Raw genomic sequence first — 27,942 nt, forward strand, 5'->3', positions numbered from 1 at the left:
TATTCACACTAACCCTCTGACACAGTTAATTAAAATCTGACTACAAACTTTGGCTGTTTAAAGCATGGCCACTCATTTCAGAATGTATCAAGGAAAGAAATTAGTTTAGTTCCACAAAGATGTTATTTGGCTATAGATTTCATTCGTCTTCACTAAAAAGTCCAGCGTGACAATAAATTTCTAGCAAAGACCATTTATAAATAAGATACGTTTTTTGATACCTCTCAGGAGTGCAAATCCCAGGTACAGGCATGGGCTCAAAGGTGGAAAACCACTTTGTTCTTTATAGAGCAGAGGTTTTACCTTTCTCATCCTAGTTGTGTATTCTAGGCATGCCGGACAAATTGTAGAACTCTGCAGATCAGTTCAGTCCTAAAAGTGAAATTTCCAAAAGCTACGGCAGAGAAGTAATTAGCAACAATGAGTAAATAAGGCATGACCAGATGCATACCAACAAGACCTAAGTCTGGACTACAGTCTCCACAAGCTGGAAGGAGTTCAGAGAAACTCATAAATTCCACTTCTTCGAGCTACATTTGAAGACTTTCTATACCAGCTGAAATTAAATAAATAAAATAAATAAAAATCCACGAATCCATGGAGAGAACATCCATCTGTGAAGTCCTCAGCAAGACACAGGTGCAGTTTCTTGCCAATGAGTTCTGACCTCAATTCAAGCCATTTGAAATATTCACTTGATAAGCCTAACCCTCTTGATGGAGAAAGAACTATGCCAAGGCAAATAGCAGTCACTTATTGCAGAACTGATTTCCATTTCAGCATGGGTGTCATCCCTCTCTTTTGTTATATGCCTCTCAAAAATCATTTAACATAGCAAGCTAATGCAAACACGTTAAGGAGGAGGATTATTTTTTGTGGGTTGTTTTTTTTTAAATAGAATTTTCAAGATGAATCTCTGGCTATACATTTGGAGTTCTAAAGTAATGCCTTTTTTTGAAACTCAAGGATTTTGGAGATGGCCACAAGAGACTCAACTGGAGATAAATTAACTGCTAACTGCAGAAACGTCAGATTCCCTGTAACTACTTACTCGTCATTGGCCATAACAAATCAAGGTTGTATTATTCAAGCAACCAACCAATTCATGGCTGTTGAATTTCAATAGCAATATTTTCCCTAATGCTGTCAGGTTGTTTTGACAAATTCCAACAGTAAACAATAAATGCCTTGAATTTGCATTTTTTATGAATTCAGTCATATATGGGAAACTTGAATTTTTTTCATAACTGACATTTAAAAAGATGAATTATCATCACAGGATATGTGTTTATCCCAGAACTACTATTCAGAGAGAACTAAAAAAGTTAACGCTGCCACGATGTATCTAGTTTGTAGGAAAGCAAACCTTTATAAACAGTCTTTTAAAAATATTTTCTGTTTAGTAACTTCCCTCTATCAAGATTTATATCTTGGAAGATAAGCACTCTAAATGAAACTCAGTTACTAATATTGAAAATGCATAGAAAGTTCAAGGTAGTGAGGACTTTTCTTTAAAAGCTGGGAGAAAAAAACCCCAATGAATCTGAATTTACTTCTACTTTGAAGTTTAATGAGTAAAAAAGACTGTCTTACGCTAATGGTGGGATTTCTTGCTATTTTACAGATATTTCATATTTATTTTTTCTGTACACTAGTTCTTAGAACAGATTCTACGCCAACATTGTCAAAACTCATTTACCTGTCTAAGCTGTGCTATACAAGACCAAAATGTGACAGAAAGGGAACTAAACCAACAGTCTCCAGGATATGGATAAAATGTACTGTTTCACTCAGCGATTTAACCAAGACTCCATGACATTCTCCTACATGAAAGTTGGGTAATCTCCCATGAAACCTGGTTTCTCCCCGAAGGAAAGCCTGTAAGGATCCTCAGGTGAAAAGTGTTTACCTCTAACAGTCTGGGAAGACCTTAGGATTGTTATATGCAGTTTATGATATTTATCCTCCAATGAGCTTGAACAGTTCCAATGTATAAGATGAATGAGTAAACAGCAGAAAAAAAACAGCCTTGAAAACAACCAAGTGCTGGACACCAATCACGAGTGTAAACTACTAATACACAATAAACTAAAGGCTAATGGCTAAAGCCTATTTGAAGAAATCATATTTCAATCATGTCGTAATTTAAATAGTCATATGAAGCAAAACTAGTCACATACACATTATTAGCTTTTAAATGGAACATATTGGCAATGTAAATAGAGGAGAAAATGACAAGTTATAAGACTCATACATACAGCAAACCTCAATTTATTCAGACCTATTAGTTCTTAAGCAGTCTGCAGTACTGGACAAACCAACGCTAATTAAATTTTGAAAGAAAAGGCTTTACTGTTTATGTAACCAAAGGTATAATTTGCAAGAAATTGCATTCTTTATTACCAGGCACAGTGCATATTATAGGATCATTAAGGCATTGAACTAAAATAATTTAAAAAGGCAAACAGAGTACATTTGCTTTAGTTTGCCTTCTGATTTGCTAAGGACTACAAATGTAAATATGTAGAAGACCTTCAGGGGCATTTACAGAAATGGCTTACAGAACTTCATAACACCTACTCATCAACATCTAAACCTCTTCTCTCTCTTGGCCAGTTCAGTGAAATCCCTTTCTCTATAGGGAAGCACTGAAAAGATCTCTACCAGGATTTAAGATAAAGGTTAAGGCAAGCTTATATAACAGGCTTGACCATAATGCGCCCACCATCAGCAAACCAAGCCACAGCCAACAGTCAGAGATCTCAGAGCAGAATGGGAGACAACCTAAAGATTAGGAAGTTCCAGAGTTTACGGCACAGAATAGGGTCTAGAACAAGAAGCAAGAAGGGCTCAAGTAAGGCCAGGCAGGCTAAGCAAGTACTAAAGCACCCCAACAACCCGAACTGCAGTGCACGAGTATAGGTATGCAAGAAGATACAATTACCTACTGCAATTGTGGCATTAACATGCCCATCCTTCTTCCTCTTCAATATCACAGATTGCTGTGATTTTCTAGGTAAAACATGAGCAGCAAAGCATAACAGGAATAATCTCAAAGACATTTCAGCAAAAGCAATAACTAGACAGTTAAGCTACAGCAGTTGGAAGGACTAAAATAGCCGGACTGTTTTTCCCCTTAACTGAGCTGCAGATGGATTCCGTTTGCACTGGAGCTGCGAGTAAAGCAGTACAACACCCAAATCTAGCGTGAACCACAAAGAAAACTTTGCAAGGCTTCCGCCCATTTTTACAGAGAACAATCTAGCCTCAAAACCCACAAAGTTTAACAAATACTTCTTTTGTGGCAGCGCAAAGAATACTTTGGGCGGGTCAGAAGGAGGAATACAGTATAGACCACATCCAAGCAGTCTGAATCTTCCCAGTCAACCTTGCTGCAAGAGACTCAGTTTTGCAAGTTATGTACATATTTTTTCAAACAATTCAACTTGGAATACGTTACATCCCTACATCAAGGTAATCTGTTTCTACTCCACACAGACATAGTTCAGGTTTCCTTATGTAACTTACTGAAACTGCAGATTTACTTTAAGTAGCTGAAATCAAATGTATTTTGTAGAGCACGCTATGCTCACAAGGACTTGAGTCAGTACTTTTTTTTCATTATTATTACTCAGTTTCCATTTGGACTCAGGCACAGCCAAAGTTGTTCTAATTTGGATGCCAGCAATAGTCTGATGAGTGATTCTCTCCCACTGAAACTCTCTCCAGCTTGCACTGGAGAACAGGCTTTAAAAATCAGAAAGGTGATATGACAGAGCAGGTTCATAACACAGTGTCTCTGGCAGTGAGACACGTACCCCTTACCTCCTGACTCCTGCAGGCACACCACCATCCCCAGGAGAGCATGTAAGTTCTTCCCCAAACTCCTTAATCTGGAACCAGAGATGTGGAGCTGGTTGTAACCTGGCAGCACTCATAGGAACACAAACTGTGCCAGCACTGTACACGGGGAGAGAGGAATCATAGCAGCGAGATAATATCCTCATAACTTTTACCCTCTGATAAACCTGTATCTGGAGAGCAGTCCAAAACTACCCCATAGGTGACAGTGGAAGACACCCCAGGGGTGCTTCCGGCAGACACAGCCAGTGGCATCCTAACAACTCGCTTTAGCACAACAGCCCAGAGCTCCTCACAACGAAGAAACCAAAATCAACGATATGGCCAAGCCCTCTCCATTAACCAAAGAAATCTTCGGGGGTATCCTTCCCCCACTGGACAGATTCTTGGATAACATTTGCAAATATGCAAATTTCTGCAAATAATGCAGAAATTGTGTCTCAATCCGAGTCACACCGTAAAGCTAAGCACTGTATGAACACACTCAGCTGCTCAAATCGACCCCACACTACAGCAGTCTCTGCTGAGGCACAAAACCTATTAGTCAAACTACTTTTTTCAACTGGTAGCCCAAAATAGCATCTCAGAAAAAGCTCTGTTTCAAAGAAAAAATCCAAAATAGTAGCCAATATTCAGCTCAACTGAAAGGGAAAACAGATTCCTTCCAGTTTTGGGTTGTTTCCCTCCCCCATCATAACAAATGTGAAAAAAACCCACACAAACGCAAAATAGGAATTAAGTTAAAACAATTAGTATAAACAATGCTTACACGTCAGCTTTACACCTACAATGTTTGCAGAATTCTAACAAGGTAATTGATGAACCTGACATTTACCACGACTTTAAGCCTAGTCTTCCCACTGTTATAGATAAAATACCTGTGCCTCATTTAACTTCATTTTGCAGATCAGAAAGTAAGCCCTTACCAGGTTATTCAATAGCTTTCATATGGAAAGACAAAAAAAGTTGTGTTTTGTTTTCAGAAAAAGCATTGCTATTGATTTAATTTTTCTCTGAAAAAAAAACCCCAGTGCCCATTTTAGAGAAATAGCATTTATTCAAATAATTACCATTTATTCTCTGAAAATTACACTTCCTTTAACATTCCAAAACATGGCACAGGAACAATAAAAGATCAGCAGCCATTAAAGTATTGCAACAAAACACATTTATTCTGCAAGTCTTAAATCAGTCTGAAATGTGTAGTGCAACAATGATAGGTCCGCTAATTGGTCCAAAACTTTGATATCTATTTGAAATAATTAATTGCAAACTTGATTTCTTCTTTCTCAAATAAATTTTCCTTGGGTTAACTCTGTCACCATTCAGTGTATCTCTGTGGATGTGTACATAACTATATGCACACACACACATATACAGCTTATTTCTGTATATGCACATACGAAAACAAATTTAAACATATTTTAGTAAACAATTTTGTTTATTTTTAAGGCCTTTTAACAGCAGCCATACAGATGCTTTATCTGTGATATGCCTCTGAAATAGAACAAATGTTTCTGTAGTCCTTAGATCCAATAAAAATACACACAACATTTTCTTCACGGACATATTCACATCGATGCACAAACCCCTTCCATTACGCCATTTATTCCATTAGTGTAGGGGCTTAAATGATGCATGAGGCTTTCAGCAGTGAGGTGAATGTCATTTTTAAGAACCCAATAAGAAGATAAACAATACAGCAACCATAGCTCAATACTGAAAAATATTTGCAAATAAAAGTACAACTGTAAACAGTACATTCAGGTCCAGCCTCAGACACAAAGTCAAGTAATTTCTCCTGATGGCATCAGGCCCCGATTCAAATCAGCATTTAAGAATGTGCTTATTAACATTAAGCACCAGCATTAGTCAATACAATTTAAGTTCAGGCTTGCATGCTTTCTTGAGCCAGGGCCTCAATGATTAGAAGAGGCTCAATTACAAATTAAAAGTAGCAAAACAGTCAATAGTGCACTGGGAAAATTAAAATCTACAAACTCGTTTCGGATTAAACGACTGGTCAAATATGGTAAGTGCAAAGTCTGAAAGACTAGCCTTGCTTTGTCAGTGCTACATTCCAGAAGAATAAATACAAAATACTACAAAATAGCTGAGTTTGATCTCATTTTCCCTGTACTTTCTAGCAGAGTTGCCAGATACATTATTTGAGTCATTTGTCTAATTTCTTCAATCAAACAAATTATTTTTCCAATTAAGCTGCTCAATGCAATCAAGAATAGAAGTAAATGATTTGAGAAATGTTACAGCACCTGTGACTACCAAAAATAGATGAGGGGATAAGTGAGCATACTGCTTCTGTATGGGAAGAAATTCAGCAGCAACATGAAGCAGCCTCAAAACTATCCGCTAATAAAAATCAAATGCCATTCATACCGATTAAATTGAATTTTTCCTCTGAAGTTTTAAGGAATTAAGAGACTATTTAAAAAAAAAAAAATCCAATAAACAAGAAATCGTTTAAAATTCTCTCTTCTCCCCTAAGAGGTCTGGCCAATTCCAATCAAACTTGAGGAACGCTAAAGGCATCAGTAAGTTCTTAAAAGGCTGGTGAAAATCCGTGGCGGGGTGGCTAATCAGACCACAAAAGGGACAGCAGCGAAATAAAGCAGATGCCCTTATTAACGCCTCCCCGGAAGCAAAGGTGCAGTGTGAGCTCATTAGCTCTTTGTTCTGTTGGTCCTGCTGCTTAACCAGGCAGCATCTGCGACACCTGGAAAGAGCCTCAGCACAGCTCTGCCTTTTGCCCAGCCAGCTGTTATGAGACAAAGGAAAAACTGGGATATGCCATGAGAGAGGAAGGAGGCGACGCCATGGGTAAATGAAGGCGAGATCCACAAACCAACTGAAGAAAGCCAAATAATTTCATTGCTCACATGGGTTTTGTTTTGAAGCCACATTCCGATCTTTAAATTTAAGGAACTCGGGGCTTAAAAAACCAAAGTAGCTGCAAGGTAGTACATCATAGTCTTCAGAAACTGCTACCTACGCACTCGGAATGCGGCGAATGAGGTAACTGGGGCTCTTGTCTCAAGCTTGGGACCTCTCCTCACTCTCAGAACCGCCGTGCTACAGTAGCAGCACAAACATCTCCTAGTCCCTGCAGACAGCATACTGTTCACCTTTGTCCTCATGGTGAAGGCAGGGGTTGATCTCCTCACCCATTTAGTAACTGGCACTTCTTAATTGAGGGAGTTTCTGATAGATACCTCTGTGTGGGGACCATTTTTTTCTTAAGGAAATTCATTTCTCACGAGAATATTAAATATTCCATCAGATGCCAGCAACTTTTGCCAGCACCACACAAGCTCTATCCAAACAGTGATAGGAAAGTCTGCCTTCGGCACCCTGAGCTAACCAAGGTCTGTTTATAAAATTACTTCAGCCTGTTGAGCAAAAAAGAGATGATGCTACTCTTCCAATTCACATACCCTTTTAAATTAGATGTTGCTCTGAAGACTTTTGTCATCCTCCATATTCTCCCTCGTTGCTTAGACGTCAATCAGATATACATCATATAGACCCAGTTTTGAGACACAAACTAATACGTTGTCTTATCTACTTAATTTCTCTCCCTTTTGATTCTTTCACATGCTGCTCTGCCAGAGGACAAATCTATGGAAGCAGATAGTAATTTTATTCTTAAATACAAACCCAATAAACCCTGAAATTAAAACCCCAACAAACACCATGCAAAAAGCAGACGTTACTCATTTTTATAGTGTTAGACAATTAAAAGTATTGCAGGCCAATAGTATGAATTTCACTCTATATCTTGTCTTCCTTCCAAAAAATCTCTATCCAGTACGTGCAAGATGGTACAGAATATAAACAGAGCAAAAGCTTTTGATAGTGCTTCGAATTATTATATCAAACAAATTCTGCAACAAAAAAATAATGGACAAAACCCTGGTGTCATTGCACTGCACAGGAAAACTTCCAAATTTCAGGATTTTTACATAATCAGTTCTCTCAGTTCAATCTTAAATTACAACACGTGTTATATGCATATACAAAATCAACAACTGCATATGAACAAATTATATTTCCTCAGCACTGTACAAACTACACACATCAAAAAAGACAACTTTTGTCCAGAAAATACAAACACACGCATATACATATATAAAACTTCAGACTCAGGAAATCAGCTGGAGGTTTCATCATGAAGTGCTTTGTTCTTCTGCAGCACTGTATTTAGTTCCTGAATCACATTTGATGGCAATTTGCTATCTAATTCCAAAGTAGTTTTGTTTGTTTTGTTCTTATTTTTCTTCAGTGTCTTCTGTGGTCTTTGGTGTAGGTCAGTTTTCTCTGCACCTACAGCCTCAGCAGAGATCAAGCTCCGATGTGTTTTTGCATGATTTCGCACTTTCTCCTCCTTCCGTTCCAAACATTGTGCTACTATAGATGCTTTTTCTTTCAAGTTTTTTCTTTCTCCCAGAAAGTCATTTTCATGATGCTCACCGAATTTTGGGTTCCCAGATTGCAGTTCTACATTCTGAGCAAACAAACAAAGAGAAATAAGATCACTCACATTGACGCAATATTCAGTAATATTTAGATTGCAATTTTTGCTCATTAGTTTCACATAACAGTTTAAAAGAAAAATCAATTTCACTCAAGAGCTGACACAGTGCAGTTAATAGTTTTAAATTCCCACAATTTGTGCTATTATCATTTAGTAAGCATTTTTATTGAGCATATTTTCTCAATTAGTGATACTTCTGAAAAATACATAAATCTTTCACTTAAATGCACCGTGACAATGAAGACATTCATTTTCCTGTATTCACAACTTGATTTTTCGTTCTACCACAGCAGACTAAATTGTAATGTTTTAGAGCAGATCCATGTACTCTTAAGAACTCTGAATTCTTAAATCAAATGTGTACAACAAGTCAAATGCATACAGAATGTTGCAATTTTGATAACTTAATGATCGCACAAAAGATAATTTCACCTGATCACATAAACACTTGCAGCAGCTGTTCAGTACTACCTGAGAAATTATAAAGACTGCCTTTTCAAATTTTGGCTAGCAATTTTAAGTAACATACTGAGAACTCGGATAAAACAACAAACTGATGGCAATGCAACTGTTCATACTGGTGGGCTGTTTTCAAGTTCTTAAGCTGTAGGAAATGAAAGGTAAATCAAATGCTGCATCTAAGTCTGCGACTGATGTGGTCCATTAGGAGCACATCTGTACAGTGAAAGAAAAGCGCTGAGAATCCGACATCTACTCTAACGCTATTTTGGGGCTGTTGCTTTTTTTTTTTTTTTTAAAATACACTTCAGATTAGCTTTAGCTTTCTCCTACTGGCAAAAGGTCTATTTTTGGCTGCAGTGCATTAGATACGCTCCTGCAGAACATCTTCAACTTCAGTTTCATCTGAAAGCAATCCAAGTTCACATGCTCCAGAACCACTCTGCAATACGAAGCAAAACACAGTAAATGGGAACAATTGGAAAAGTTGCTCCTGAAGCGCACTCCTGATCCTAACTAGAACACTCATGTAGATGTATCTAAACTAACTCCTCTCTGGTGTTTGAATATTTTGTCATGTTTGCTTTAACATATATGAGGTATCAAGACTCCATGAGACAACTTGCTCATATGTTATGGGTGAATAACTCCATAAAAATCCAGCCAAACTGGAGTGCCACACAGGAAAGACAAAAAGAACCAAAGTCTCCCTCAGCTTTGAGTATCTTCTAGTCGTCAACAAAGATGTCATACATGAAAGAAGAACTCCAAGACCTCATTTTCTTCGAGAACTATAAGGCTCTTCCACAAAAAGAACGATCTGCCTGCTGCCCCATCAACTGAGCAGACAGAATACAATAAATTCCTCTACCATTTGTATGAGCCTTCTAAGTTCTAAAGTGACATTTCTTTCTTCATGAGGACAGCAAACATAAGCCCATTACAAAAATGAGTGTTGATATAGCAAATTAGTTGCTGTGTAGGAAGAAAACCAGTAAATATTAAATGAGTTTACATTGAAGAGATCTAAGCTATAAAACAAAGTCTAAATTTGTGCAGTCTCTTGAAATTCCACCTGAGCTAGCATCTGTTCAGTAATAAAAGAAACAAACATTTGGATGATATAAATCACAATTTTTAAAAGAGCAGATAAAGGGGTTATTTTCTTGATATCACTTTTAGCATTAAGGAGGCGCTATTTGCATTCACCAAGAACGAAAACCACCCATTAATAATGAAGCACCAGTGGCCACGATATGAAAAAAAAAAAAAAAAAAAAAAAATTAATCAGTCCCAGAACAACAATGCACACAAGAGTTCATACTGCTACATGGGCTACATACTGCTACACTGGTACATGCTACAGAGCAGATTTTAGCTTGCCTGAAGACTCTTAAATTCTACTGCCATCGGTCACAACTGCTATCGGTTTAGAATCTCCTGCTATCACCTAAGCCAGCAAGAAGCATCCTACTATTGAACGTGTTCAGGTATATTCAGTGAAAAAAAGTTCAAGGCAACTGAGGAACTGTCCCAGTGACTCATGAGTGTGGGGAGTTCTGTTCTGCCAAGTATTTGAAAAAGCTATAATTTTCCATTTAAAAGAATTTCTTTGTTTAAAATGTTCTTGCATGAGCAAGAAAACAGTGAGATTATCACCAGTGATTCATGTTCAATTAATAAAATAATAATAAAAGGACTATCTGTGATAATACACATGCAATATGCGAAATGTAAGTTGTCATGCAGTACCTTTCAGAAAACAGAGTAACACACTCCAAGCTACTCAGCAAACTAAGATATGAATATAAAAATACATAAATATAAATTCAGTCAGGAGCAAGAATCTTCTTTTTACAGAATTTCTTACATCACGTTTCAGTTTTGCATCTTTGAGAAGAAAAATACCAACTACACTTCTGAAATCAGTATTGTCCTCCTGCTAAACTGGCCATAGCAGGAGCCCTTTATATCATGAAAGTAGGAACAGATCAAATACATCAGTCAAATTTAAAGGTCGCCTACTTCTCTGGAACAGTCCTGTACATTGTCACATAGCCACTTAACACAGAGCACTACTCAATATTTCAAACTTTTAAAGTAAATTTGGTATATACAGGAATCCGAGTTCCCAGATGTTTGTATTGTAAGAACATTCAACTGATGGAGCCAAATTCTCTTGTTCAAATTAGAGCACCAACAGTTACAGTTATAAAGAGTTTCCCTTATATCAAAATGATGTGTGAACAAAACTGCCACATCAAATTTCTTAATAATATTATTTCTTAGTATTTGGTCCACTGCCCACTGTTAATCACAAACTATAAATTACACTGCTTGACTCCATACTTTTCTCCCAATAACCCCTAATGTAAAAAGCAACAATTTCATGTTGTTCAGCTGTTTGACACCAAATTTCAGCCCCTTAATCAAGTAATTGGTGAATATATTGATAATATGATATACATCTAACTACATTTTGCCTTTTTCTGCACAGCACCAGCAAAAAAATATGGAGTGACTCTATCTATTTGTATCTTCCATTATCCCTGTGACATACTCTTCCTTTCAAAATGCTACGCAGGTATAACCTATTGTAAGTCAGTATGGTATTTGACCGTGGCTTGAAAGAAAAAGTTTTTCTTCATTCCTCAATCTTCCTGTATTTTGAAATAAAATTAGACACTTACTGCAGATATACAGCAATGTATTTCTATTTCATTTAAATGATTCTATGAGAAATATGCATATTTTAAATACACTATCCATGTATGCAACAAGTGGTGTGGAAATAATGGCAATCTTTTGATTCTATTTATTACTAGAAGGATTCTTATTTACACAGTGTTTTCAAACTTTCTGTATTATATATTTATTTTGTTAGCACACAATAAATTTACCTCCAATAATGGAAAAAAGATGATATTCAATATAGACTTTTTAGCACAAAAACATTAATATTAAACTTATTAAACTTGTGGGTTTCCGGGCATCTTTGAGTTGTTGTCGACCCCCCCCCCCCAATCTTCACATCACAAAGACGTCACATTTTCTACTGTCTTTCAGAAAATGCTCGCTCCTGTTATTACTCTCTAATGCTTTAAAATGGAGATATTTCTGCTTGTTGGAGAAGTACTACAAATCCATGGAAAGTCTGAAGGTGTGGTCTCCAAATGGTTATTGCTTTACTGACTACACTGCTGTACAATATTTCTCCTTAATAAGTCATATCATATACTTACTTTCTACCACTACTTTACTGTTCATTCTAGTTTTGGCTTTCCGGGTAAAAAAAGCGTTATTTTCCATTACATAATTTTGTGTTAACCTACCTAAAGTATGCAACTACCCTTTTACATAAAACGCTTCTAGATCTGGTCATGGCATGAATAATGAAGACCGTGATCTTCTACTTTTAAGTTTAAATGCAGACTTCCTCTAAGTTGCAGTGTACAAAACATTAGAGTCCTTCCTAATGAAGCACTTTATCAACAAAAATAATACTACAGGTATTAGGGATTTTAAATCATGAAGCTCAAAATCCACTACAACCGTTATCCTAGAATGTCCGAATTTGTAGCCAAAGAATGCATTAGAGATCTCAACTGTACCTGCATAAAGGACAGGTAGGAGACATATCTAAGGGTTATGAAGTTTCTTGAATGGTAAGACCTATGATTTACTTTCATCAAAATGTTTAAAAATGCAAACATTAGAAGGAACTTATTAAAAAATTGCAAAAATACTTTCTGAAAGTTAAAACAAAAGGAAAAATAAAACAAAACGGGAAAACCATAATTGTATTCACACTGTATTACCCTCATTTGGTAAGGCAGAGCAAAAACACCTGAAGCAAGCGTAACAAAAGCAAGATGGAGTTACCTTTTAGATAAAGAACTACATCTACATTTGCTTTTGGTTTGCTATGGAACCAAGTCGAACTTCACCAATCTGTGCATGAACCACTGTCTCTGTAAGTGGTGATAACATATACCATATTATGTACCTCCCTTCAAAATCTAAAACAAGCAAGAAATAATACAGCATAGAGTCAAAGGACCACATTGTTTTGTTTCAACACTTATTCTCTGCTGCATTTAGATTAGTTACCGCTTTTTCCCAAGCGGAAGAGTGCCTCCACTACCACTGCTGCTTCTCAGCTGGAAGTAAGGCAAACAAGTCCTCCCAACAGGCATCAGTACCTCTATGTGGATACCAGAAATTCATCTCAAGCTAATACGATAAGGTTGGGACATATCACTAGTGCATGTAATGCAGTGACACAGTTCAGTCTCTGCAAAGAGTTGTAACTAAACCCTCTTGTTCTTCATTGAGGCTAATATTACAACTTAAATGTATCACAGTTCCACCTGAGCTTTTGCATTACATTCACAGCACAGATAACTAAAACAGCGCAGTTATTTTAGACAGAAGAAAAGATATGGTAGAACACACATGCAGGACAGTTTTCAAGGACCTTATTAAAATAAAAACGTAATAAAGTGCACTGTAATAATGTGCAATATATTTCCAGGTAAAAGTCCTATTTACTCCTAATGAACAATCATTGCTCAAAAAAACACAAGTGCAAATAAAAATCCACTATTGATTTAGTGAACAGCCAAAGAGGTGACACAAGTTTAGGTCACAACCGTTTTTTACATTAAATTGTCCTGACTGTTCCTTTAATGATGAAACAATGAAAAGGGCATTGGTAATAAGAGCATCTATACTTTATATTTATCCAGCTCTAGCGAGTTCATTACTACTGGACTATTTAAAAGTACAGCATTGCGGTTATAAGTTCTACACCAAGTTTAAACCCCACTTACTTCTGTACTCCCTCTGATTTTACAAGTGTTCTTCTCTTGTTGAATGGGAATTAGTGGTAAGCCTCCAACCTTTGGACTTTTAGTTATAGACTGTTTTCTTGCCTTTCCAGCAGGTGGCCATATATCTGCATGCTGAAGAACAAAATGATTCCTTATTTTTGGTGTGGACTTTCATAAAAACACAACATTCTTTTGTATGTAAAACTCTCTTGGAAAAAGCTATCTACTGCGCAACATCATGCCCTCCTCTTGTGGGAGAAGGGGGAAAACACTGTGGTGCTTAAAATTATGGTAATATTTTTAAAGTGCTGCACAATAATTGAGTGAACAGAACCAAAATGCCTCTATACGATTTTCACGTATCAAGCATCTTCCCTCCATATTATTATTCCAATTATCTTCTAAGACTAGAAAGCATCATCAAACAAGACACACACATTTACTTGATTTGCAATTTCAAAATTCCACATGCTTTCAGGAGTCCCAACAAATTTTTCTGAAATAAAAAACAACCCCAATTTGCAAACAAGTGTTTCAAATTTTGCATTAATACTTCAGGACAAAACCATTGCTTAACCTACAATAACAACATGTGTTACCCAAAAGGAAATGGCTTGACATTCTGAATGCTCCAAAAACACAACCTACAAATAAACACATCTGGCTTCAATAATAGTCTTTGCTTTAACTATACTGAAACAGGTCAGTTTTGGGAAGAAATCCAAAGTGTACAGCTTCATTCTAAGTGAAAAACATGACTGGGAAGAGAAGCGAAGAAAAAAAGAATAAACTGAATATCTCAAAATGTTAAAACCTATTTTTGTAAGAGGTCTATAATGAACTTCCATTAACAGATCACAGAAAATTTCACATACAGAAATTTGAGTACACGCACTTGAAGCTCAGAGAGTCCTCTGGTGATGTTAACGGTGACCAGAAAGATAGCTCTGAGGACAAGGTAGTGTAAGAGCATTTTTCTGAAAAAGCTTCAACATGAGATTCTGTGAGTCAAAGAGCATGTACAAGGCCTACAGAAGAATAGTTTCTAAAGCTTGGAGATGACCGCACAAAGCTAATTCTCCACAACTCCATAGGAAATTGGCAAGCCAGAACTGCAAAGGAACCCTAACAAGAGCTGAGAATACTTTGTGTAAATACTAATCCAAAGCATCACTTATAATAAACAGGAAACAAGAAATTCTGTCTGAACTTCAGAAAAAAAAACCAATCCTTTTTTACTGTGGGAGCGGTTAAAACACTGGAACAAATTGCCCAGAGCGGTTGTGGAGTCTCCAGTTATTCAAACCTGACTGGACACAGCCCTGAGCACCCTGCTCTAGCTGACCCTGCTTTGAATGGAGGGATTTGACCAGATGATTCCCAGAGTTCCCTTCCGGCTGCGACACTGTCCAAATCTGTAATAGATTTCTTTTCACGGGTGTCAGGATCTTCAGTATCCTTTATTTTTTTTTTAATGGTATTCAATCGTCCAAATACATGAAGTAAGAACTCACTTCAGGACTGTACACAAAAATCCAGTTGTGGAGCTGTGATCATACTTGCAGATGGTCTGCAAGTAAAAACAGTGTTACTATTAAAAAGCCATCAGAATCAGTGATTATTGACTTAGAATAGCAGTCTAGAAATCAGAAGCCCCAATTCCAAATTTAGAAAAAGCATTTTATAGATTCATATCTTTATGGAGTAAAAAATTCTCAGAGGTTGTGCTGACCAGGGTAATGTAAAAGCCTGTTGTAAGAGTTCTCCCCAGTGAGCATTAAGAACATTTTCTTCCAATGAAACATTGAGAAGGTATTATCTGAAAAAGCAGGTCTTGCCAACCAAAATCAGTTTACTGTGGACCAAGATGCAAGAAACAGGTGCAATTCAGAAAGTGACCAAGAAACTTTAAGTCAGCTTCTGCAGGAAACTGCCTCCCTTAATTCTCAGCAAGCTTAAGGAAACTATCCCTGCCAGTTAAGCAGCCCGGTTTCCCTTTTGTGTCTGTAACATTTCTTAAAATAGAACTCCGGGAAAGTACATCAGAAATACCAGCAACATATTAAGCCACATAATAAATGTATTTATCCATAGTTTTGACCTATCTGCTCAACTGCACCTCATGGTAGTATAATGTACCTCTCTCTAGTTGATCAAAGGCAACGGAACTGGAAGACTATTATTGTGTCTGTCTTCATATCAATTAATTACTTCCAACTGTACGCTATGTATGCTATTACGCGATTTTGTATAAAACTACTACAGAATTCAACAATCAAATTTCAGCCATACTTTTTAGGATGATTTTGCACAGAACTGAAAGAAACGATGGTCCTCCTTCAAACCCTCTTAGTATTTACCAGCTTGAAGTACAAGATTAATAACCTCTGGGCTAACTTGACCTTCTGTATCAAAAGTACTTTTGTTACTAGATAACAGTGGTACCTACACTTTGCTACTTGTATTCTCTGCACTATTTATACCACAGGAATAAACATTATCAGAAAACAGGGTGGAGGGGAAAAGATATCAATAGTACGCCTACCTTACTGATAATTATTACCAATAAAGTCTTATTCTGCTCAAGCACTGAGGAACACAGTAACATAGATTTATCTCCCCCCTAATTGCACTGGATCATTAAATGTCAATGTCTTAACACTTTAAAACCTACTTTACAGTATTTTTCAATTTGTAATCTAAGCTATTCCACTGACAAATAATATGTGCTGCCTGCAGCCTCTCTAACATAAAGGTGTTCAAATACTGTGATAACAGATAAGGTAAAAGACAAGCTATGCTCCCTAAAGATGGCCTCAATTTGAAAATTCTAACTAGAAATAACCTCTGTTGACATTTACAGTTTTCTGGTTTAGAAATGGAATAATGTAATAATAATTGTCTGCTGCTGCATGATACAAAACATTTGGAGATCTTACTGTAAGCTTTAGCAACATGAGCCACTGCATTCCCAATTGCATTTTCACTTGAATTATATTTAAAATCAGTGGATTGTAATAAGAACAATACAGCAAATCTGCATTGCTAGCACTTAATTTCTGATGTAATTCAAAGACTGACAGCTTTTCTGATGTCCAGAATGATGATTATAAAAAAAAAAAAACACACCAACAAACTCCAAAAAAGCCAAACCAAAACCCAAATTAAAACAAAAAAACCCTCCCGATGTAGCTCATTAGTACTGCTAATTCATTGTACTGTTCATTCATTGGAATTAAGTTTTAAAAACCCAACAGTATTAATATATAGCATTTTTTTTAAATGCATATGAAATTATTTAAATTATTTTCCTAGAAAAAAAAACCCTGAACATTGAGTAGTGTCTCTTGGGTTTTTTATCCATATTGTCAGAGGAACGTTCTACATACCACGCTACCTGATCAGAATCCTAATAGATTTCCCTTCTTTTGATTTTACGTCAAAAGGACTTCAACAGTTACCAAGCTCATATGAGTTATTTCTAAGTAGCCTATATCAATAACCTCTGAGCCTATTTGTTGTGACACCACTCATGCCCATGAGATGTATGCTAGGACTGGTGGCTGTTTCCATAGAAACTACAATAGTTACTTCAGTTAAGGGAGCTGAAAAAGACAAAAATCTGGAAGTCTTACTTACAAAGCATGCATTATACTTCTAGCACTACTATCTATGAAGGTTAGATTCTGTTTTAGAAAGCCTCTAAGAGTATGTATTGCAAAAGTCTTGTGCCTTTACGTAATACATAAAGCTCACAGGTAATCATAAATCCAGTGATGTTTATTCACAGGTATATTCCCCAAAGTTCCTTGAACGTCATGGGAAAGACAAGAAAAATCTGACACAAATACAAAATCCTTTAAAAACCTTAAACTATGCTCCAGTCTCCTGTCAGGCTGAATTCTTCTCATCTCTCTTACTCCTACTCTCTCCTATGTAAACTATAAACTTCTTTTGCAAGGATGTGTTATTTGGCACTCAAACATACACCCTCCTTACAATCTTCTGCTTGCTACTAGATTACTTAATTTAGGATAATGCTTATCCAACAGAATGAATTGTCAGTGTTAACTAAGCTAACCTGGATACCAGAGACATGCAGCTGTACTGAATCATAGAATACCAGGCTGGAAGAGACCTCAAGGATCATCTGGTCAAATCTTTCTTGGTAAAAGCACAGTCTAGACAAGATGGCCCAGCACCCCGTCCAGCTGAATCTTAACAGTGTCCAATGTTGCAGAACCCACCACTTCCCCAGGGCGATTATTCCAAGGGCTGATTGTTCTCATCGGGAAAAAATTTCCTCGTGTCCAATCAGAATCTCTCCCCTAGAGTAACTCATGCCCGTTACCCCATGCCTTTTCCATGTGATTCCTTGTAAAAAGGGAGTCTCCATCTTCTTTGTTGCCACCCTTTAAGTACTGGAACACATTCATTAGGTATCCCCTAAGCCTTCTGTTCTCAATGCTGGACAAATCCAGTTCTCTCAGCCCTTCCTCGTATGGCAGGCTTCTCCATCCTTTGATCATCTCTGGTCCTCTCCAGCCTGACCACATCTTTTTTGTATAGTGGAAACCAAAACTGAACACAGAGTTCCAGGTGTGGTCTGACAAGCACTGAGTAGAGCGGGATAATGACTTTATCTCTGTTGGTGATGCCCTTGTTGATGTGACCCAGCATCCTGTTGGCTTTCTTTGCTGCAGCAGCACACTGTTCACTCATACTGAGCTTGTTGTCCACCAGGACCCCCAGGTCCCTTTCCACAGAGCCATTCCACAACCGGGTAGATCCCAGTCTGCATTGCACTCCTGGATTATGTTTTCCCACATGCGAGATCTTACACTTGTCCTTGTAGCCCACTCTTCCAGCCTATCCAGGTCTTCCCGCAGGGTGGCTCTCCCTCCCGAAGCATCCACTTCCCCACTCAGCTTGGTGTCATCAGCAAACTTCGTCAGGGTACACTTGAACTCATCATCCAGATCACTTTATGAAGATATTAAACAGTGCTGGGCCCCATATCAATCCCCGGGGGATTGAAAAGGAGCTATTTACCACCACCCTCTGGGGGCAGCCTGTTGGCCAGCTCCCCACCCACCGCACAGACTACTTGTCTAGACCCATAACGCATCAGTTTCTCTCGGAGAAGGCTGTGGGGAACCGTGTCGAAACCATTGGAGCTGTATTGGCACAGATCTTCAACAGGGCTAGTTCAACACCACTATGTTTTTAAACAGGGCACCCTTCTTTCATGACTACTTTGCATGCAGCATTCAAAATAGCGGGCAGAGAAACAGCACTCGAGCATTATGGCACACAGACACTCTTTTTGGCCAGAATTTCACCCAGAAGAGGCTTATTACTGCAAAGCAAATGAGTTGTTTTTCTTTAACCAGCTTCTCTACAACACAGAAGGAAAAAAAAAAAATGATGCCAGAATGTAATGTTGTTCTCTCTTACTCTCAGAGCACTCAGCTTTCATGTGAAAATGACATTACAAATTAATAGTCTTCACAAACTAAGATCCATCTCTTCGCAGTTCTATTACATTGAGTATTCCAGAAACTTTAATAGCATTGCAACTTTATCGATAACATATTCACAACACATACATATCATTGTTTAATGGGATTTTCATAACAGCAGTAAGTTACATTTCTTCGATCAGATCAATACCTGTGCAGTAAAAATGCTGATCATCCACTCCATCTGCGCATCTTGTCCATCACAACATATATACCTAGAATGCAATATATAATTAACAAGAAAAACTCCTGTTCCAGTTAAACATACTAAAGAACAGGCTTCTAAACAGTGCTTCATTTGTTTACGAATGCTGTCTATATTTATTAACACTCCCGTAAAAAGATAGGGAAATATAAATAATTCAAATTATTACTTTACCTTACTTTGATGACAATGCATGTGCTTCATTTAAAGCATGTGCACAGGTTTAAAATCTATCATTCTAAATTTATGAAAATCATTTGCTTTACGGCCACAGAAAACAGACACCTAACCCCAAAAGATTACAAAAACTTGAATTAAAACTGTTTACTTAATTAACAAAAACATAGCAGAAAGTCAACATTCAAGCAAAAGAATGCCCATTAGTTTTCAAACATTCTCATTTTGAAATTGAACATTTCAACAAATATTAAACACTGAAGTTAAACTAATCATGTGTTTTATGTTTACCTACCACTGATGCTTTTCAGAAAATATTGCAAGTCCCCAGCTGAAACAAATAACATTTTTAAAAATTAGTTCCAGAAACTCAAGACAGGGCCATAGTCCTCAAAATGCAAAGATCCATTACCTTAATATAGTGCTTTTAAGTGGGAAAAAAGTTTACAAAGTTTAAATGTGTACTGCAAATCTGGAATGAAATCGTGGGTTTGATGAAGGATTTTGCTCATTTTTTCACCATTGAGTCACAGGTAATGAACATTCTGTTCTGGACAAAGGGTGATAGCCAAGACCTGCAGATGATGCCTAACTAACTTGCCTCATTTTGGCTGTGGCTGTACCTTCTGAAAGCTGCTGGAAGTAAAACTGCTAAGATGGTGCCTAGCGAAGAGTCCACTACTGTGTGGAAGTCACAGAGGGAAGAGAGGTATGCTTGCATGATAAACAGAAGGAATCACACAAGTCTACAGAGATTTAAAAATTGCTGGGGAAGAAAAAAAAGGGGCGGGAGTAGGTGCACAATGAAGCCTCTGAGGTGACAGAAACACAGACACTCCTGGAGATCCAGAAGAGACTTTGCAAAGTCTGCTTTTGAAAGTACACTGAAAATAAACCTCCAGGAAAGAACCTACCTGCAAAGACTCATTTGCATGATCTTTTTATTCCTGTTTCGGACTAATCTCCTACTCATTCTGCACTTACCCCAAAAAAACCTAACAAAACCCACCAAGTTTTTCTCTAACAGAACTAAGCTTTGAAATTTACAGACTTTTTGGGGGCATTTTGATGTGCCAACTTTAAAGGAAAAGTTCAAGCAGATCTGTTTAAAGGCTACAGCCAACTTAGAATCACCTTGGGATAGGATCCTATGTACATTGTCCCAGTATCTCAAAGCTTTGACTGAACAAGTACTGGAAACATCTGAGGAAAAAAAAGGTGTCATTTTTTGCTGCTCTTTTCCAGAGACATAGTCACTGCTGTTTGTAAAAGGCACTGTAGTTTTCTGCTAGAAGAAGAAACATCAAAATAACAAGGATCCTGAAAAAGGAAAATCCTCTACTGAACAACAGGGACTGTCACTAAAGGCCATGACTGGTTAGTTTTCTCTTCTCTCTTTTTTCTTGGTGCAAAGAAGGTGTGCCCACCAATGAAATGCAGGACACATACTATGAAACTAAGTAAGCTAGCAGCAAACGTATCCACAAGAGATAATACACTTAAGATTAGGAAAAGCCAATCAATAAAGTAATTTCCTAGCACAGAAGAGTTAACATGGAACACAAAACCAGAGACAGAAACAGAACAAATAATATTATAGAGGGTAATTTAATTCAGCATACTTCAATTGGCTTCTTGACTTTTCCTTGTTCCACAATGTTTTATGTTCCCCTTTCTTGATGATGCTACAAGTACATTGCTACACAGTGTTTAACTTATTTTCTTTTCTACGCTTACTTTGTTGGTGGCTTCATTTTCTTTTTCACTCCAAGATAAAGCTTCAGGGAATTGACAGGCAACACTTTTTCAGGTTTGCTAGCCTGCAAATAAAATAAGATTTTAATTGTTGTATCAGGAATGTGCAAAATAGAAAATGTCACATGACTGTCTTCAGTTTGGCTTCTCTCATGTGTTGCACCCCTATTTTCTAACATCATTTGCTTTTTCTCTCTTTCTTTCCCATTAACAAAGCGTGTCAATCACTATTACTGGAAGCAGACAAATTAAGAACTTGAGGTCCATGTGAAGTCACAAAACTAAAACAAAATTGGAATAATGAATGTGGTGGTAAAATTCACAAAACTGGAGTGCTGTAATCTATGGACACAAGCTCTTTAAGACAGATGGTCAGGGAAGATGAGAAGTTCCCCTATGTTAAAGGAGCTCTTCTATGGGATGGACAATATCATGGTGAGCATTTGCTTCAGACCACCCAATCAGGATGAAAAAAAGCAGATGAAGTCTTTAAAAAACCCAAGGAAGTCTCTGGATAACAGGTCCTGACTCTTATGGGGCAGGGGATGGGGAAGGCAGGGCTTTGCTCTCCCTGGTGTCTTCTGGAAGGACAAAACAGTGGGACACAAGCAATCCAGCTGATTTCTGGAGGTGTCAGGGATAACTTCTTGACACCAGTACTGGATGGGCCAACAAGGAGTGATGCACAGCTGGATCTGTGAGTCACAGACAAGGAAGAACCTGTCAGGGATGTGATAATCAATGGTAGTATTTATTGGTCAGTTACCATGAAATAGTAGAGCTCAAGATCACAAGGGTAAAAATGATGACAAGTTAGCAGGCAGGTCACAGAGATTAGAAGAGCAATGTTTGGCTGACAGGAACTGATAGATGGGTGTTGATGGGAGGAGGCAACTCTGAAGTGTAAATGAACTCACAGAAGCTGATAGGTCTTTAAGGACAGCGTTCTTCGAGAACAAGAAAGGTTCATCCCAATGCTCAGGAATCAAGTAGATTCATCAGGAGACAAGCCCAGGTAAATAAGTAGCTCTTGGTAGAGTTCCAATGCAGAAAAAGGCAATATACAGGAGGTGGAAGCAGGACACGTAGATAAGCTGTTGGGAAAGCCAAAGCTTATTTGGAATTGAGACCCACTAGGGACATTAAGGGCAACATGAAAAGCTTCCACACCAGTAACTTAGTAGTAAAAGGCTAAACAAGGAAAATGTAGACCCAATGCTGAAGAGGGAAGGTGAATTAGCAACAGCAGACACAGGTAAGGCTAAGGTAACTCAGTATCTTCTTTGCATCAGCCTTCACAGTAGCAAGGTTTCCTAGGCCTCTGCACTGACAGACCAGGTTCAAGGAGGAGAATAACCACTGCATCAGAGAAACACCGGATCGAGTCAGGATAGACTTTAAAGAATTTAAGTCATCAGATCGGTCATTTAAGTCCATTGGATCAGACAGGCTTCATCCAAGGGTTCCGAGTGTGCTGGCTGACATCCTTGAAAGGCCGCTCTGTGACATCTTGGAAGGGTCAGAAATCAAGGGCAACTGCTGGTAATTAGAAAAAGAAAACCATTGCATCCATCCTCAATAAAGGCTGAAAAGATGACTTGAAGAACTAGTTGCCTGCCAGCCTCATTTCAGTCCCTGGGGAAATCCTGGAGAAAGTTTTATTGGAGAACATTTCTGAGCACGTGGAAGAGAATGTGCTACTGAGAACATGCAGCATGACCAACGTGATTGATTGATTTCTACAATTAAATGACTGTATTTGTGCATGAGGGGGAGTAGTGGATGTCATTTACCTCACCTTTATCAAGGCTTCTCACACTGTCTCCCACAATATTCTTCCACCTAAGCTGGAATGTTAGAGTCTGGATGGGTGGACATGTGTATAAGTAAAAAGCTAGTTGCACAATCAGACTCAGCAGGTGACAGTTAATCAGACACTCTAACCACGGACCTATGACAAGGGGAGTACTGCAAGGGTCTATCCTGGGACGTGTCCTTTAATACCTTCATCAATGACCTGGAGGAGTCAATCATCAAGTCTGCACAATGACCGGGAGGACCTGGTCCTGGTGGACAACAGGATGACCATGAGCCAGCAGTGTGCCCTGCTGGCCAAGAAGGCCAATGGCATCCTGGGGTACATCAAGAAGAGTGGGGCCAGCAGGTTGAGGGAGGTCATCCTCCCCCTCTATTCTGCCCTGGTGAGGCTGCATCTGGAGTACTGTGTCCAGTTCTGGGCTCCCCAGTTCAAGAAGGACAGGGATCTGCTGGAGAGGGTCCAGCAAAGGGCTACGAAGATGATTAAGGGATTAGAACATCTCTCTTATGAGGAAAGACTGAGGGACTTGGGTCTTTTTAGTCTAGAGAAAAGAAGACTGAGGGGGGATCTTATTAATTCTTATAAAGACTTAAAGGGAGGGTGCCAGGGGGATGGGAACAGTCTTTTTTCAGTGGTGCCCAGTGATAGGACAAGAGGTAACGGGCACAAACTTGAACATAGAAAGTTCCATCTTAACATGAGGAGGAACTTCTTTACTCTGAGGGTGGCAAAGCACTGGAACAGGCTGCCCGGAGAGGTTGTGGAGTCTCTCACTCTGGAGACATTCAAAATGCACCTGGATGCTGTCCTGTGCAACTTGCTGACTCTGCTCTGTCAGGGGGGCTGGACTAGATGATCTCCAGAGGTCCCTTCCAACCCTGACCATTCTGTGATTCTGTGACCAGTCAATACGCTTGGGGCAGGGCTGACTTCCAGAGGGACGTATACAGGACAAAGAAATGGGCCAACAGGAATCTTATGAAATTCAACAATGATAAATACCGAGTCCTGCACTATTATTGCAAACCCTGCAATAACAAAGACTGAGGTGCAACTCTCCTGAGAAGGACCTGATGGTGCTGGTAGATGGCAAGCTGGGCATAAGCCAGCAGCATGTCCTGGTAGCAAAGGTCTCCTGGGCTGTGTTAGCAGAAGCACAGCTGGTAGGTGTAAGAGAGTAATCTTCCCCCTCTCCTCAGCACTTGTGATACTGCATCTGCCATCCTGTATCCAGTTTTGGGTCCCCAATAGGAAAACCAGAACAATAACCTGGAGCGAGTTCAGCAGAGGTCCACCAAACAGACTGGGGGCTGAAGCACTTGGCTGTGAGTAGGGGCTGTGCTAACTGCAGCCCCTAGTACCTACAGGAAAGTTATCAAAAAGACCAAGTGAGGCTCTTCACATTGTAAGAAGGTGACAAGATATAAGGAGAAACTTTTTCCCCACGAGGACAGTCAGGTACTGCAAGTGGCTGCCCAGAGAGGTTGTGCAATCTTCATTCTCAGGGATTTTCAAGATTTAACTGCGTCAATCCCTGAGCAACCTGTTCCAACCTCAGTTGCTAGCCCTGTTGTGAACAGGAAGTTGGACTAGAGATCTGAGGTCATTTCCTTCCTTGTCCCTTCATGAACAAAATACCTTTAGACAACCTACAACAGACATACTGAACGTACCTGGAGGATGAAGTGCTGAAAGGAAACAATAACATTCTCACATATGCTATTGTACTACAGAACACAATAACATCTCTTCAATTCTTTTAGGTCAAGTGTTTTAGCTTTCTATTTAGAAAAAAAAAAAAACACCACCAAACCACTTAACAAATCTCATAATCCCAGTACATAAAGCTACTCCATAGTGTTTACTGTCCTGGATTCTCAATTTCTCCCTCTACAGTTTTCAATCTCTCACATGCCGGTGTGGGGAAAAAAAGAGAAAGAGTCTGAGATGGCATAAACATTTAAGAAAACTAAACAAAAAAGCACACAACAGTTTTATAGTTGGTCTTCATGTGTTTTTTTTTCCCCGCTCACATGAATTGCCAGGATGAAAAAACAACCCTACAAAACATATTATTTAGTTAAACAATAGTATAATTCTCACAAAAATGTACCTTAAGGAAGCCATTTGACTGTGTGTGAGCTTCTCTCTTTAATAACGGTACGTTAAACTGGTATGCTATTTCAGTCAATTAGCAAAATATTGTAATTAAACACACAGTATCATGGAAACTTTTCACTTTTTTGATAATTGCTCTTGAACAATAGAAACACTTAACAGAATGTATCTCCACCTGCATATACAAACTTAATTTTCTGTTAATGAGAATTTATAAATTAATTAGTACATCCAGTCTTATTAAATACAATCTTCCATCTGCAATGTCAAGCTTTCCTACTATTCATTTCTAAAAGTGACTAAAAATAAACCAAGATCATTAGTGGCAGATGAACATATCTCAAAAGAAAATAAAACAAACTGATATGCACTATTTTGTCAGAATGGTATTTCCATTTAGTTTTTTTAAAAAACAAATGCAAAGCCATTTAAAAGTAACACTTTTCAAAACTCCACCTGAGTTGGGAATTTAATGTTTTATAACTCAGAACGGCTTGAAAAAGCAGATTGTAAAGTAGTACAACAATCCTATCATAAGCTCTTTCCAAGATACTAATTAAGGTTTTATGGGCATATTAATTTATTCTCACATATGTGCCAATTTGAGTTTTAGCACTAAATTATGAGACGCTATTTTTGACATTCTGGGGTCATTCTAATTAAGATTATATCCACAGTATCACAAGACGACACAGTATTTCTTTTGCGTTAGCTTACTTGATCAATGGATCTGTCTTTACAAAAAGTACTTTATGAAGGTCAGCAAGCGTACAGCTATATTTACTGGATGGGCAAAACCAGCAGTTAGCAAAAATAAAAGAACTTTAAACTTTAAGATAGATTTTTTTCTAAACCAGAAATTATCAAATCTAAAATAAAAACATAGTTCACAATGTATATTAGTTTTATACTTTAATACAAGCTGTGTACACCCAAAAACATTCTTCAAAGAAAACTCCCATGAAATATAATAGCATAGTGGGTTCAGTTTTAAATGAGCGTGCCTAAATTTGCTTCTGTGGACTTCTGAGGTATATCTAACTATCAATACGAATTTTTGGAGGACTAAGAATACATCTGAAAACTGTTGTTGGGAAGCAGAACATTTTACTAGTGTACTGAGAGATATTGTTTCCTATAATCTCTTCTATCATGAAACTTGCAGGTATAAGAATCCTGTTGCTTGTAATTTCTAAAGGCTTTGTGCGAGATACCAAGAAAAAACGGCATGCAGCTCACTTAAGTTCCATATTACTTCTACTACTGTTCTCCATTGTAGGTTTAAAAAAAAAAATTAGTCACAGCACAAGCTGTAGACATTCCTAAACATTGGCTTATTTTTTAAAGTTTATAGTAATGCAAAATTACAATAGCTAAATGAGCAACTGAAAGCAACTGTGAAATAGTAAGATCAAAATCTTGTACTTCAACCCCAGACTCTAGAAGTTGCTATTTAGTATCAGAAACGTTGATCTGTTTGCATTTCTTCTCTTTTTCATACGAAAGAGAAAGCTTGAGTGTTTAAGATTTTGGTGAAGAGTTTGCTGTTTGTACCTTCATATCCTTATAAAGAAACAAGTTTCCTTCCCGCAACACAAAATAACGCTCTTGAAATTTGGTTCCGGACAGTAGTTTTGATGGTTCTTCTTTGTACTTCAGATTGCCTGCTTTCACACAAACTTTCTCATTTTTCTCTATGAAGAAAATAAAAAAGCATTTTGTTAGAAGATTTAACGCTGGAAGCTTTTAGTTTTTAAGTGCCCCTAGTATTACCGTTTATCCAAAGACTAAAACTACAATTCCACTGATTTTTTATTAGTTTATACATAAAGAAATGATAACATTAATTATATATAACCTATAGTTATATATTACCTTTAATTACTTATTATGTATTAAAATATATCACATATTAATACAAAAGGTATTCTAAAATATTGATACCACTATGATTTATAATTTTCGGGGGGAAAGTCTCCTCTGTTTCAATTCTAAGATAACATGGAAAGAATCCACTAACACACATTAATTAAAATAATATTTTCAGAATTAATAATGCAGTTAAATCTAAAAGCATGACATGGGTACTTTTAATCTCTGTGCTTCAGAGAGGCAAAAATTCTCCATAAACATCTGATTTTGTCATGACTGTCTACATTTTTCTGTTCAAGTCAAAATACACACAGAAACACACATATATTTGGTAAAATTAAAAAACCCCAAAACAATCCCTGCATCAAAAAAACTCAAACCACAACTTTGCATTCAGCTTTATAAAGCATTTAACTTAGTACTGAAAAAGACTTTATTTAAAAAAAAAAAATACTAGAACCATTGAAGGTTTTCAATCTTAGAGAGTAAATTTTTCAGTACATTCTCAGCAATTTAAAATTCTAAATAAAGTAATACAAAGAAGTAGTAGTACGTATAAACTACTGTGCTACCACTTCTAGATGTTTTTGGACTTACTATTCTGCCCAGCATGTTTTGGGTTAGTTTTTTTTTTTGTTTGTTTGTTTGTTTTTGTTTAACTAGTTTATTAGCTTTTCCCAGCATGTCCACTTTCAAATAGCAAAAACTTCTGACCACTGATTACAGTAATTACCATGCTGATATGACTTATGCATATAAACTCAAACCAA

General features: G+C 37.6%; 1 protein-coding gene across 1 annotated transcript in view; it reads right to left on the reverse strand.

Moving 5' to 3' along the window:
• Positions 1 to 7,836: 7,836 nt before the first annotated feature.
• ARAP2 (ArfGAP with RhoGAP domain, ankyrin repeat and PH domain 2) overlaps positions 7,837 to 27,942 on the reverse strand; it is a 154,750-nt gene continuing 134,644 nt past the window's right edge. Inside the window, exons 28-33 of the mRNA XM_082483122.1 lie at positions 26,855 to 26,994; positions 21,346 to 21,428; positions 19,904 to 19,939; positions 19,378 to 19,441; positions 13,705 to 13,836; positions 7,837 to 8,383 (exon numbers count right to left, since the gene is read on the reverse strand). Of these exons, the coding sequence (XP_082339248.1) occupies positions 8,030 to 8,383; positions 13,705 to 13,836; positions 19,378 to 19,441; positions 19,904 to 19,939; positions 21,346 to 21,428; positions 26,855 to 26,994 (809 nt within the window). The 3' untranslated portion in view covers positions 7,837 to 8,029. The remainder of the gene's footprint in view (positions 8,384 to 13,704; positions 13,837 to 19,377; positions 19,442 to 19,903; positions 19,940 to 21,345; positions 21,429 to 26,854; positions 26,995 to 27,942) is intronic.

This window comes from Vanellus vanellus (assembly GCF_965231255.1).
Source record: "Vanellus vanellus genome assembly, chromosome: 4".
NCBI classification, from domain to species: domain Eukaryota; kingdom Metazoa; phylum Chordata; class Aves; order Charadriiformes; family Charadriidae; genus Vanellus; species Vanellus vanellus.